The following is a 15,079-nucleotide window of genomic DNA, read 5'->3' as shown; positions in this document are numbered from 1 at the left end:
TAAAAGATACAACTTCTGTGCTGATGAGGCTGTAAGAAGCATCCATGGTGGCCAAATTCCCAATCAGATTCTTGCTGGTGAAATTCATTACAATGTCACAGAATATACTGGGATGATTATTCAAAAGGACATAACAATCATATTAAAACCATAAGATACAGGAGCAGAATTAGGCCATCTGGCCCAACGAGTCTGCTCCGCCATTCAATCATGGCTGATCTTTTTTTCCTCCTCCTTAAGGCCATTTCCTGGCCTTCTCCCCGTAACCTTTGATGCCACGCCCAATCAAGAACCTATCATCTTCTACCTTAAATACACCCAACAACCTGGCCTCCACAGTTGCATTTGACAACAAATTCGACAAATTCACCACCCTGTGGCTAAAGAAATTTCTCCGCATCTCTGTTTTGAAAGGGCGCCCCTCCTGGGAAACATCCTTTCCACATCAACTCTGTCTAGGTCTTTCAACATCCGAAAGGTTTCAATGAGATCCCCCCCACCCCATCCTTCTGAATTCCAATGAGTATAGACACACAGCCATCAAACATTCCTTGTATGATAACCCTTTCATTCCTGAAATCATCCTTGTGAACCTCCTCAGGACCCTTTCCAAAGCCAGCACTTCTTTTCTCAGATATGGGACCCAAAAATGTTCACAATACTCAAGGTGAGGCCTCACCCGTGCCTTATAAAGCCTTGGCATCACAACCCTGCTCTTGTATTCTGGACCTCTCAAAATGAATGCTAACATTGCATTTGCCTTCCTCACCACCGACTCAACCTGCAAGTTAACCTTTAGGGTGTTCTGCACAAGGACTCCTAAGTCCCTTTGCATCTCAGATTTTTGGATTTTCTCCCCGTTTAGAAAACAGTCCACACATGTGATATATGTAGCTAGGGTACCTTAATCATTTGCACAGTACTATATCTGTCAAGTGAAGCAGAGAGTTTATAAATCTGGCGGGAACAAAGGATGTTGGGAAAGGCGAGTGTGGACACGGCGGTAGGGGTGTGGGACGGGGGCAGAGAAGAAGCATCGGGGAGGGCAGGTGTGGTGCAAGTACAGACACACCCAGCCCTGAGACTTTCAGTTAGATCATTTGATACCAAACAATTGGTTTATTTCTGTCTGCATTTCTGTATCAAGATCTCCGCAATTTAAACTTTTATTGCTCTAACCCAGAAACAAGAATGCCAAGGGACAATCAACGCTGGTTTTTTCCACTACCTGAGTCATACTGTCAATCTACAATCAGATTATTTCACAGCAGATACAGGGTTGTTCTAATTTTTCTTAATTAAGTAATGAATTGAAACAATGTAGGAATTTATAGGGGTTTCAACTACCACTTCTTTATCACTTCAGAGGATCTGCCCTAGGACCAGAAGGTACGTGCCAGTACAAATTACTCCCACCAAACAGGCTGTGCTCTCTTCCCGCTGCTGACATAAAGGTGGTGGTACAGGAGCCTCAGGTTCCACACCACCAGGTTCAGGAACAGTTATCACCCTTTACCCATCAGGCTCCTGAACCAGAGTGGATAACCTTGCTCAAACCAAGACTAAACTAATTCCACTATGGACTCACTTTTAAGGACTCTACAACTCATGTCGTCAACATTATTCATTACTTATTTATATATTATTACTATTTTGTTTTGTTTTCTACTTGCGTAATTTGTTGATTTTTGCATTTTGGTTGTTTGGCTGTCTTTGTATGTAGCTTTTCATCGATTCTGTGGTGCTACTATGTATCTGCAGTGAATGCCCACAAGAAAATAAATCTCAGAGTAGCTAGACTTTGCACATCCATACTCATATCATGCTACAGATGTGCAGTAGAGAGCACCCTAAGAAACTGCATCATTGCTTGGTATGGAAACTGCACTGTGACAGGAAGGTTCTATTCAACGTGTAGTCAAACTACCCAACTCACCAGCCTACCCACCATCAAGGGCATACATACAGAAAGGTGACGGAAAAGGGCCAGTAAAATCATGAAAAATCCCACACACCCTGCTCATGGACTGTTGGTCCTGCACCCATCGGGGAGGAGGCTACATGTCACCCACGCCAGGACCACCAGACTCAAAAACAGTTACCTTCCCCAAGCAGCTAGGCTGATCAGCGCCTCTATTCACTAACTCCATCACTACTTTATTATTTCCTGTCAGTCATCTTATATACAGACTAGCATCACTTTATGGACATACAGTCAATGTATATGAACTATCTTATGTACTTATATCTGTGCTCTTATTATTATTATGTTATTTATCTTTTGTTTCTTTGTGTTGCATCAAGTCCAGAATAACAATTACTTTGTTCTCCTTACACTTGTGTACTGGAAATGACATTAAACAATCCTGAGTCTATATGGTAACATACAGTTGCAAGAAAAAGTTTGTGAATCCTTTGCAATTACCTGGTTTTCTGCATTAATTACTCAAAATGTGTTCTGATCTTCATGTAAGTCACAAGGTGGGAGGAGAAGATGGCGGCGCGACGCAGCACGCATAGCCCCTTCGGTGAAATGATATCGTATTGTTAAATAGGGGCCGTGCACAATTCTGATTTGATGGAGACAGCTGTGAGAAGCACGGAGGAACATCTGGAGTAACTTCTGAAATGCCCGATTCGCTGCCGCTGCTACTGTGCGATCAAGAATCTCCGGGGAGAAGGCCACCGGGGCTGGAGTCGAAGCGCTCGGCAGAGATGGTGCTCGGTGCTCAGTGTCAGAGGGCTGGTCGGAGCTCGAAGTTTTTGGACGACTCAGAGTCGGACTGTGGTCGGGTATGGCAAGGAGAGTTTTCTTCCTTCTGCCGCCTGTGTGAGATGTGGGACTTTCCAGAGACTTTGAACTTTTTACCGTGCTAACAGTCTGTTCTTCCTCAAGTTATGGTATTGTTGCACTGTTGTAACTATATGATTATGTGGTTTTTGTCAGTTTTTCAGTCTTGGTCTGTCCTGTGTTTCTGTGATAGCACACCGGAGGAATATTGTATCACTTAATGCATGCATTACTAAATGACAATAAAAGAGGACTGCGTGTCCTCATAATCTAATCTAATCTAATAATAGACAAAAATTGAGTAAGAGGTTGTTGTTGTGGTGCCCCAGATTTTCAATCTCCCTCCTGTACGCTACTTCAACACCACCTTTGACTCAGCCAACGACAGTGTTGTCATCAACAAACTTAAATATGGCACTGGAGCTATGTTTAGCCACACAGTCACAAATGTAAAGCAGGTAGAGCATAGCGCTAAGCACACAGACTTCTGGCACACTTAAGCTGATAGAACTGTGGAAGGGACATTGCTGCCAATTCTCGTCTGCAAGTGAGAAAATAGAGGATCCAATTGCACAAGAAAGTACTGAGGCTAAGGTTGTGAAGCTTATTGATTAGTTTTGAGGAGGTATTAGTATTGAATGCGGAGCTATCATGGACAAAAAGCATCCCGATGTATGCGTCTTTGCTATCCAGATGTTCCAGGAATAAGTGAAGAGTCATGAGATAGCATCTGCTGTGTACCTGTTGTTGTGCCAGTAAGCAAAGTGAAACAGATCCAAGTTGCTTCTCAGATAGGAGTACCAGTATTAGTACATGTGCAATGTTCTCAGTTGTTCTCACTAATAACAGCATCAGACATAGGATCAAAATTAGGCCATTTGGCCCATCAAGTCTCTAACATTCCATCATGGCTGATTTATCCATCCCTCTCAACCCCATTTCCTTGTCTTTTCCTTGTGACCTTTAATGCCCTTACTAATCAAACACCTATCATCCTCCACTTTAAGTATATCCAATGATTTGGCCTTCACAAACGTCCGCGACAATGAATTCCACATCTAGTATATTCACTAAATTAATACATTTTAACTAATTATTTCACTCAAGTAACAAAATGTTTACCCAGTGCTTGCGAAAAATATCTGCATCCTCTGTCATCTCGGTCTTCTGAGGGGAAATAGTGTGGATAAGGGGCAGAAAGATTTCTGAGTAATCAAACAGATAGAGATACAGCATCGTCAACCGTGGGGAGCTCTTCAGAGCATACAGCAGAAACAGCGACTTGCCTATGTGCATTGCCTGAAAAAAATATTTGTATCCCAAGCAAGCAAAGAAGAAAGAAAAAATTATTGACTTAATTTTAAACAACTAGAACTATCATAAATAAAATCAGTCATAATATGCATCTTAAGGATATCAACTGAATGGCATAGAGGAGCACAGTTGTACATCTCAGAGAAAAAAAACATGTGACACTGTTTTAGATGAGCAAAATTGAATCTTTCACTATTAAGGCACAAGATAAAACCAAACAATTCATTGCATCGGGGGGGGGGAGGGGGGGAAGAAAGAAACGACAATACATGGTGTTGCATTTCAGAAGTATTTACCTTATATTCCCAGAGATTTTGTGGGGGTTTAACTCCAAGTGCTTTTATATTGTCCAGTTCCATTAGAATAGCTTTCCTATGAAGTTCTCTCTCAATGTTGAAAGGAGGCTTTGAAAACTCTTCTTCGCCTAGATTCAACAATAGCCTAAAGATAAATTTAATGAAAGAAAGAAAAGCTTTTCAATAAAAAAAATCTAGAGATTTCACTCTAATATAAATTGAAAGAAAAATATGCATTTATGTAATACTTTTAAACATCCCTTTTAGGAAATCCAAGGTACTTCACAACCATAATAGGAATAAATTTTCAGCCAAATTAATTTTACACTGCCATTCAAATGTAACATCCGTTATATTGCAATAGTACAACAGACTGACATAAAACTCATTTATTAAATTGTTTTCATTAGAATAGAATCAAATCCATTTAATAATCATTCAAATTTGTAATGATGATTTCCTTCAACTAATGAATTGCATTAAAGTTCCAAACTTTTGGGTGACGGTGCATCTTCTGAAAATTGGCAATGCTATAAATAGAATTGAAAATCGACAAAACAGGACTTGATTAATAAAACTTTGTACAAGTTCTTCTGATTGTAGCCTTGCCAATGTACACTGTAACACAGCCGTTTTCTCCTGTGAGCCCCGCCAAGAGCATGGGATGAAAAGACCATTGACTAGTTTTAGAAGAGTTCACTATTTGGACTGGGAAGGAAGCTGTATTTCAAATTCTATGATGTGAACAATAAAGTGAAGAGGGACAGTATGATATGGTAGGAAGGATCGGTCAGAAGAATTCTCTGAAACAGCTCTAAATGTTAAGTTTACAGAAGCGCCGAGGAGCCAAGTCCTCAATTATACTAAAGAACATGACCTCTTTCAGATAAACTGAACCAAACCTCACCTTCCGTTCACTTCCTCCTCCAGAAACCTGTCTTTGTAAACAGTAGCCCATTGACCCAATTGCTCTAACCAAAGAGTCACTTCTTTAGCAGTCCATTTAGCCACAGGCTTGTGCACAAGAAGATCTTGTTCACTTTCTCTACTCCAGAGATAAACTAAAAATACCACCTACAGTAGAAAAAAAATCGGTATAAAAGAAAATTAGTCAAAGGTCTAAATTTTTTTTTAAAATGCACATATGCTAGAAATAACAACAACCAAAAAAGAGGCTTTAGGTAAGTGACAACTCTTACTTTCTACATGGGCACAGCAAATATTAAACTTGTGATATCACCCAAGGAATTTAAAGCCATGAAATAAAACCTATCATTTTTACGTGAGCATAGGCAGTCCCATTATCTCCTCCCACCTATACAACTGATAATATGCGACATATCTATTCTCATAAAAGACTATGTAGTCATTTTCAGATCTGTTTATTAGAATCAGTCAAAACCGAAATCAAACTATACTCAAAAAAGATTACGAATGAAGATAATCACAGTCAAGTCTACTCAAGTGAGAGCTTGAAAGCTATTCAAGGGAATAAATCTCCATGCAGTAATCCCTTCTTCATTTTTTGCCACCAGAGGTTGTTGAGTGAACAATTAATTTTAAAAGCAAAATAGCATGGATGCTGGAAATCAGAAATACAGAAATGCCAGCCGCTCAGGGAGAGAGAAAAATACTTCACTGGAACTGAAAGCTGAACAAAGGCCAACAAAGCCTCACATCTTTTCTTTGCCAATTCACATGTTAAGTTCTTTTAGCAAGAGCTTTTATCCAAGTGTGAAATGGCCTGGTAAAAAAAAATTCAATGAAGTGTTTGAGTCTTATTCACTTCTTCCAGTGCTGGACTCAGAATTATTTGCCACAATGTACAACAGCCTTTTCAAAAGCATTTTACCCAAAAATATATGCAATTATGTCCAGTTTTATAGCATTAACAGCTGTAATGCTATAAGATAAAAACAAATAAAACACATGAAAATATTGTCAAGTAATAAAAGGATTGGCAAAAGATTTGTAGAAAATTCAGCTCATATAAAAGAAATGTTGCATACATACTCAGTGGCCAGTTTATTAGGTACACCTGCATATCTCGTTAGTGCAAATATCCAATTAGCCAGTCAATAATGTGATAGCAACTCAATGCATGAAAGCATGCAGACATGGTCAAGAGGTTTAGTTTTTGAGACCAAACATCAGAATGGGGAAAAAATCTGATCTAAGTAACTTTGACTATGGAATGATTGTTGGAAAGACAGGGTGGTTTGAGTATCTCAAAAACTACTGATTTTCTGGGATTTTCACGCACACAGTCTCTAAAGTTTACATAGGACGGTGCAAAAAAAAATCCACTAAGTGGCAATTCTCTGGGCAAAAATATCTTCTTAATGAGAGAGGTCACAGGAGAATGGTCAGAGTGATTCAATCTGACAGGAAGGCAACAGAAACTCAAATAACCACGTTACAACAGTTCAAATATCTAATCAGCCAATCATGTGACAGCAATTCCATGCATAAAAGTGTACAGACATGGTCAAGAGGTTCACTTGTTGCTCAGACCAAACATCAGAATGGGGAAGAAAAGTGACTTTGACTGTGGAAAGAGTATTGGTGACAGACGGAATGGTATGAGTATCTCAGAAGCTGCTGATCTCCTGGGATTTTCACAAACAACAATCTTTAGAGTTCACAGAGAATGGTGTGAAAGTCAAAAAAAAAATCCAGTGAGCAGTGGTTCTGTGGGGAAAAAAACACCTTGTTAATGAAAGGATGAGAGAGGTCAGAGGAGAATGGACAGAGAGGCTCAAACTGACCGGAAGGTGACAGTAACAGAAATAACCACTCTCCATGCCACTGAGCGCAGGAGAAATGTTCCATACATAGTCTAGTCAAAATAGGTTATTTCTCTCATGCAGTAATAATTTTGGTAATCAGACAAATAACTTGTGAAAGAAGTATGAATCTAGGTTGTTAATTTAGAAAATGCAGCTCCAATTCCATGATTATCCATCGATTTATCTGGAGTACAAAAATTCACTAGAGGGGTCAAATGACCAACTCCAGTTATTTTCTTGTGTTCTTATGAATTTATTACAAAACACACACTCACTGCCACACAGGTTAAAGAAGTTAGTACTCCTGAGAAAAAGCCACCTCCTCGTCTCCATGGCACTGACTGGTTGACAGCTCTTGATTGCTCACTGCCAAATTTCTCGAAAGCCAAAAAGCTCTTTGAGATTTTTATGTTGTTCTGCGTCTCCTCCCGACGTCTCCTGACATCATCAGGGAACAGCTTTTCAACAGCATCCCTGAAATGAGACAAAAGAAAATCCAGCCAAAACATCTCAAACATCTAGGACTGGTCGTTTTATTTCAATGTATCCGAAGGACAGCCAATGAGGTCACAAAATGTTAGATTAACAAAAAAGCATAACATTTGTAAAGCTGCAACTTTAATTCACAGGTCTGTGAAACACTTTTGCAGAGCAGGCGTTACGAGCTTGGAAAGTATTCTTGCTGAATGGCTGCAATTTATTTAGATCAAAGATTATTTAATGTCATTTTCAGTACACAAGTGTGAGAGAACCAAACTTTTGTTACTCCAGATCTGATCCAGCACAAAAAAAACAATTAAAATAATACCAGAACAGAACTTTCATAAAACACAATAACTATGTAAGACAGCACATATACATAGGTTGATTGTAGATACATAAAGTGATACCAGGCAGGGTGTCTGTACACAAGGTGACTAACAGGAAATGATAAAGTAGTGGTGGTGGGGGGGGGGGGGGGGGGCGGTATGGAGAGACCAAAAGACCATAAGACATAGGAGCAGAATTAGGCCACTTGGCTCATCGAGTCTGCTCTGCCATTCAATCATGGCTGATCCTTTTTCTCCCCTCCTCAGACCTCTCCCCAGCCTTCTCCCAGTAACCTTTGATGCTATGTCCAATCAAGAACCTATCAAGCTCCACCTTAAATACACTCAACAACCTGCCTCCTCAGCTGCCTGTGGTAACAAATTCCACAAATTCACCATGCTCTGGCTAAAGAAATTTCTCTGCATCTCTGTTTTAAATGTACGCCCCTCTATCCTGAGGTTGTGCCCTCTTGTCCGAGACTCCCCCACCATGAGAAACATCCTTTCCACATCTACTTTGTCTAGACTTATCAGTATTCGAAAAGTTTAAATGAAATCTCTTCTCATCCTTCTAAGTTCCAGCGAGTACAGACGCAGAGCTATCAAATGTTCTTCGTATGATAATGCTTTCATTCCTGGAATCATCCTTGTGAACTCCTCTGAACCCTCTCCAATGCCAGCACATCTTCTTATTGGAGGAGCCCAAAACTGTTCACAATACTCAAGATGACATCTCACCAGTGCCTTATAAACCTCAGCATCACATCCCTGCTCTTGTATTCTAGACCTCTTGAAATGAATGCTAACATTGCATTTGGCTTCTTCACCAGCAACTCTACCTGCAAGTTAACCTTTAGAGTGTTCTGCACAAGGACGGCCAAGTCTCTTTGCATCTCAGATTTTTGGATTTTCTTCCTGTATAGAAAGTAGTCTGCACATTTATTTCTTCCACCAAAGTGCATGACCATGCATTTTCCAACACTGTGTTTCATTTGCCACTCTCTTGCCCAGTCTCATAATCTAAGTCCTTCTGCAGCCTACCTGTTTCCTCAACACCATCTGCCCCTCCACCAATCTTCGTATCAGTTGCAAACTTGGCAACAAAGCCATCTATTCCATCATCTAAATCAATGATATACACCAACCCCTGTGGAACACCACTAGTCACTGGCAGCCAACCAGGCAAGGGTCCTTTTATTCCCACTCACACTGCCTCCTACCAAACAGCCAATACTCTAACATTGCTAGTAACTTTCCTGTAATACCATGGGCTCTTAACTTGGTAAGCAGCCTCATGTGTAGCACCTTGTCAAAGGCCTTCTGAAAGTCCAAATATACAACATCCACTGCATCCCCTTTATCTTTCCTATTTGTAATCTCCTCAAAGAATTCCAACAGCTTCGTCAGGGAAGATTTTTCCTTAAGGAAACCATGCTGACTTCGTCCTATCTTGTCCTGTGTCACCAAGTACTCCATAACTTCATCCTTAACAATTGACTCCAACATCTTCCCAACCACTGAGGTCAGGCTAACTGGTCCATAATTTCCTTTCAGTTGTCGTCCTCCCTACTTAAAGAGTGGAGCAACATCTACAATTTTCCAGTCCTCTAGCACCATGTCAGAGTCCATTGATTTTTGAAATATCGTTACTAATGCCTCCACAATCTCTACAGCCACCTCTTTCAAAACCCTAAGGTGTAGCTTATCTGGTCCAGGTGACTTCTGTACCCTTAGCTTTTTGAGCACCTTCTCCCTTGTAATAGTAACTGCACTCACTTCTCTTTCCTCACACCCTTCAGTGGGTTAGTGGGTGGAGGTGTTGGGAAAAGAAACTCTTTTCCACCTGGTAGTCCTGGCATGGATGCTAAGTAACCTCCTCCTTGACGAGTGTGGGACAAACAGTCCCTAAGCAGGGTAGGTGGGTTCCTTCATGATGTTACAGGTCATTTTCTGGCATCTGTCTGCTGCATACATGTCCTTGATGGCGGGTAGGCTGGAGTCTGTGATGCGTTGGGCAGTTTTGATGAGCTGTTGTAGAGTCCTGCCCACTGCAGTGTAGTTACTGCTGCTACTGCATGGAGCTTGGCGAAGGAAGTCAATTGAAAAGAGTGGCAATCAAGAGCACCATTTTGTTTTGGCTCGTGTTGAATGCCTTTAAGAGCTGCACCCACCCAGGCAGGTGGAGGCTACTTCACATACTCCTGGTGATACGCTTCCTCCCTGCCCAAGTCTTTCTTCAAGGCATTCGCCATAGGATATTTATTTACTTATGTATGGTCCTACAGTGCACAACAGCCTTTCCAGCCCAACGAGCTGCACCACCTAGCAATCTACCCATTTAACACTAGCCTAATCACAGGACAATTTACAAGGACCAATTAACCAGCTCATCTTTGGACAGTGGGAGGAAATCAGAGCACCTGGAGGAAACACATGCAGTTTCCAGATTCTGACCTGATCCTGTGGGCATGGTATTTTCGGAAGCTGGTCCTGCTAATTTTCTGATCAATGGGGATTCGGAAGACGTTGATAATGGGAGACTCAACAACGGTAGTGCCATTGAATCTCAAATGCAGATGAATATATTGTCTAGTTGAAGATATTATTTGCCAATCAGTTCATGCCTTAATGTTTTTCTTCTAGATACAAGTTCTTCCAAATCCTGATAGCTCAACTTCTTCCTGGCTTGGTATTCTCTAACACTCTGGGAATTGCCTGAAGTTTTGCCTTTAAATCATTTTTCACAGGTTTATGGCCTCACTTGCCTGCATGCACCAATGGACTGCTTCATTTTCTGAGGAATGGCAAACGGAAGTTATTATTTTTAGAACATCAGTGGACATCATTATTTTTGACCTCGGGACAAAGCAATCACCGATGATGCAGCTGACACTGGCTGAACTGAGATTAGTCAGGAGGGACCGCTGAGATGATTGACCTCCAAGTGTTACAATCATCCTCTTTTATATGAGCCAGTAGAAAATTTTCTCCTTGAATTCCACTGATTATTTTTTAACCTGAATGCTCAATAGCTCGCTCCAGAAAGCTCCCTTGGTATCAAGAATTGTCACTCTTCCTTTGCCTCTGGAATTCATCTATTTTGTCCTGTCTGGAGTAGATGGTGATATCTAAAAGGGATTATCAGTGAGATGATCGGTAAGTGCCACATGTCACCATTGTTGACACATACTATTTCTTTAACAGGTGAGAATCACAGAATAATGCAGCACAGAAACAGGCTGTTCGGCCCAGCTTGTCCATGCAGACCTAGAGGTCTTTCCAAGCTACACCTCAGCCTCCTATGCTCCAGTCTCTCCTTATAACTCAAGCACTTCAACCCAGTAACATACTCATGAATCTTTTCTGTGTCCTTTCCAATTTAAGAACATTCTTCCTATAGATAGGTAATTAGAATGGCACACAATTTATATGGTCTCGACAGCTACAAAATGATCTCCCAATTCCTATAATCAATGCCCAGACTGATGAAGGCAAGTGTGACAAGTGTTTTCTTCACCACCCTGTCCACCTGCGTAACCACTTCCATGTAACTATATACTTGTACTGCAACTAGGTGTCGCTACTCTACAACTTTCTCCAGGGCCCTACAATTACTAACCTGGTTTAACTGACCAAAATGCAACTCCTCTCACTTGTGCAAGTTAAATTCCATCTGCTACTCCTTAGTTCACTACTCCAATCCATCTAGATCCTGTTCTAATCTTAGATAACCTCCATTACTGTTCCCTACACCACCAATTTTAGTGTCAGTTGAAAGCTTACTAACCACGTTAATAACAACATCCATAAAACTCATAGGACAGAAATTGTTGGACCATCCCCTGTATGGAGATAACATACCTGGACAGTCTTTCCACTTTATTGGGTAGGTTCCTGTATTGCTGCCAAAAATTGGTTTGTTTGGGTCTCCCACACTACAGTCAAAATGCTGTCAGTGCCTTGAATGAAACAAGTCAAATTGGCTAGAATGGTTTTTATTATTTATTTTTACTTATTTAGAAATACAGCGCAGAACAGGCTTTTCTGGCCCAACAAGCTGCCCAGCAACCCGCCTATTTAATACTAGCCTAATCACTGGGCAATTTACAATGACCAATTAACCTACTAACTTGTACATCTTTGGACTGAGAGAGGAAACCCACACGGTCATGGGGGAAATGGAAAAACTCCTTACAGATGGCACAGAACTGAACTCCAAACTCCAACGCCCTGAGCTATTACAGCTGTAATAGCGTCGCGCTAACCACTATGTTAGCATGGTGGATTTCAGGAAGAATCCAAATAGATCGTCTATTTGGCACTTCCTGCTAAATACGTTCACAAATGAGAGACAAGTTCCTTGTTCTTCAAAATACCTCAAAAGGCAGACAAGTTTCTGTTAGTGATTCATTCTAAAAATGGCATTTTAGACTTGAGACAAAAATAGAGTGTACTATTTCTTCAGTTGAACTTTAAATTATAGGTCTAACTTGCACACTAAATCTCCAATGTCTGACTGGAATCGTCAATCTTTTGACTCAGATCAAACCGGGTCAACTGAGCTGTATCTGATATTTAAAAAGCAAATTAAAACTCAGCAAGATAAAAACAGGCGCTTATTCCAAAAACAGACTTTCAATCGAACTAGCTTGTGGGAGCACTTAATCTCCGCACTTCTCTGGTCAACCTCAGAATGAAGGTGGAAAGACAAAATTATGATTCCAAACTTTGAAGGGAGAAATATTTTAGTTCCAGTGTTGTTAATAGCTTTTGTCAAATAGAAGTATCAATAAGAAAATATATTTCAGCTGCCAAAAGTCTCAATATCAATAACTTAAACAACCAACGGACTAATAATGAAATTAGGCAGACCAGATCAAAGTGTTTCACCTCACATTACTGAACATGCTGACATCTTATAATATATAAAGATACACAAGCTAGTTGAGTGGTGTCGCAGCAATAACCTTGCACTGAACATTAATAAGATCAAAGAATTGACTGGTGACTTCAGAAATGGTAAGACAAGGGAACATACATCAGTCTCAGAGGGATCAGAAGCAATTTCATGTTCCTAGGTGTCAACATCTCTGAGGATCTATCCTGGGCCCAACATATCAATGCAGCTACCAAGAAGGCAAGGCAGCGGCCATATTTCATTAGGAGTTTGAGGAGACTTGGCATCTCCGAGACACTTACAAAGTCACACAGATGTAGGGTAGAGAGCTTTCTAACTGGCTGCACTACCATCATGGTACTGGGGGCAGCTACTGCACAGGATCAAAATAAGCTGAAGGGACTTGTAAACTTAGTCAGCCCCATGAAGGACACTAGCCTCCAAAGTATACAGGACATCTTCAAGGAACGATGCCTCAAAAAGGCAGTATCTATCATTAAGGACCCCCATCACACACAGCATGCCCTGTTCTCATTGCTACCATCAGAAAGGTGATACAGGACACACTCAACGATCCAGGAATAGCTCTTCCCCTCTGCCATCTGATTTCTGAATGGACTTTGAACCCATGAACACCAACTTACTTTTTTTATTACCCAGAATAAAACATGTTTATACAGTGCCATGTATGAAGCATAAATATGCTTGTACTCAAATATTAAAAAAATTGGTTAGTCAGTTTTTAACAACTGCCAAATCTTCAAGATTTTCAATGTATGTTGATTAAACTGAATACCTTCCACACATACATCTCCAGATCTATGGGTAGATAATAAAATTGATCAAAGTAAGAACCATCAGAACTGACACACTGATGATTGGTACCAGGTAATAAGGTTTGAAAAGTGCACTTTTCCATAGAACAACAGCACTAAGTCGTGTCCATTATTTTTGACGGCATCGGCCAGGTACTCCAATAACACATAATGATAACTGTGTTGTGATGTATAGTACTGTGTAAGTCTTAGACAACTTGGATCTTTAAATAAGTTCTGTTTCAGACATTTATTTTAGTCTTCTGCATGATTGTGTTGATAGAAAAGAGCAAATTTTAGATTTCCAAACATTCATTTTCTAAAAAATTAAATGTTACAGAAAAATTTTTGTATTTCGTTAAAGGTAACATCAAGTAATAGAACACTTTTCAAATAAAAACAATAACTTTGTAGGTATATAACCCAGTTATATAAATAAAGATAATAAACATGATGTTAATGATCAATGATATTGAGTTAAATGAACTAAACTGAAACAGAAACAGGTGCAGAAGGAATCAAACTGGGCGAAAGACGACCAAACTAAAAAGGTGAGGGTATGGCAGATGAGACAGCTTGATCTTCAAATCATCTATTCTTAGGCATGTCAAGAGTCAGCATAGCAACAAGACATAAGGTGGTCATCCTGCATCAGCAAGGTTTCTCCCAAGCAGAACTTTTGCGACAGACAGGAGTTTCAAGATGTGTGATCCTAGCTCTTCTAAAGAAGCACAAAGAAATGTGCGAGGTTGAGGACCAGAATTGCAGTGGTTGGCCACAGAAACTGAGTGTAGCAGACAAGAGGTAGATCAAACTGAAGTCAGAGGTTGTCCAGCACTGCTATTAACTTGGAACTCACATACACCATAAACTCAGGTACACCACCCGACAGTCTGGAGAAGTCTTGTCAGAAGTGAGGGTTGCTGACATAAAAAAAAATTCCTCTGAAGCGGAATCAAAGCCAACAGACTTACCTATGCACAAAAACACAAGGACTAGGGTGCTGAACAATGGCAGAAAGTGCTCTGGCTGAGTCAAAATTTGAAATTTTGGCTCAAACAGGAGGCAGCTTGTCTGTAGACGAGTTGGAGAGTGCTACGTGGATGAGTGTCTGCAGCCAATAGTGAAGCACAGTGGAGGTTCCCTGCGGGTTTGGGGCTACATTTCTGCAAATGGAGATGGTGATCTGCTCAGAATTAATGGAATTCTCAATGCTGAGAAGTACAAGCAGATTCTCATCCATTATGCAATACCATCAGGGAGGCATCTGATTAGTCCCAACTTCATTCTGCAGCAGGACAATGACCTCAAACACATGGCCAACATCATAAAGAACTATCTTCAGTGAAAAGAAAAAGGAATAACAGA

The 15,079-nt window shown here is 40.5% G+C and overlaps 1 protein-coding gene across 1 annotated transcript in view; it reads right to left on the bottom strand.

Moving 5' to 3' along the window:
- LOC140203148 (bifunctional apoptosis regulator-like) overlaps positions 1 to 15,079 on the bottom strand; it is a 33,560-nt gene that overhangs the window by 5,293 nt on the left and 13,188 nt on the right. Inside the window, exons 3-6 of the mRNA XM_072269028.1 lie at positions 7,466 to 7,664; positions 5,309 to 5,475; positions 4,402 to 4,546; positions 3,914 to 4,090 (exon numbers count right to left, since the gene is read on the bottom strand). Of these exons, the coding sequence (XP_072125129.1) occupies positions 3,914 to 4,090; positions 4,402 to 4,546; positions 5,309 to 5,475; positions 7,466 to 7,664 (688 nt within the window). The remainder of the gene's footprint in view (positions 1 to 3,913; positions 4,091 to 4,401; positions 4,547 to 5,308; positions 5,476 to 7,465; positions 7,665 to 15,079) is intronic.

This window comes from Mobula birostris, chromosome 9 (assembly GCF_030028105.1).
Source record: "Mobula birostris isolate sMobBir1 chromosome 9, sMobBir1.hap1, whole genome shotgun sequence".
Lineage (NCBI taxonomy): Eukaryota > Metazoa > Chordata > Chondrichthyes > Myliobatiformes > Myliobatidae > Mobula > Mobula birostris.
This window is presented reverse-complemented; position numbering and strand designations above follow the sequence as displayed.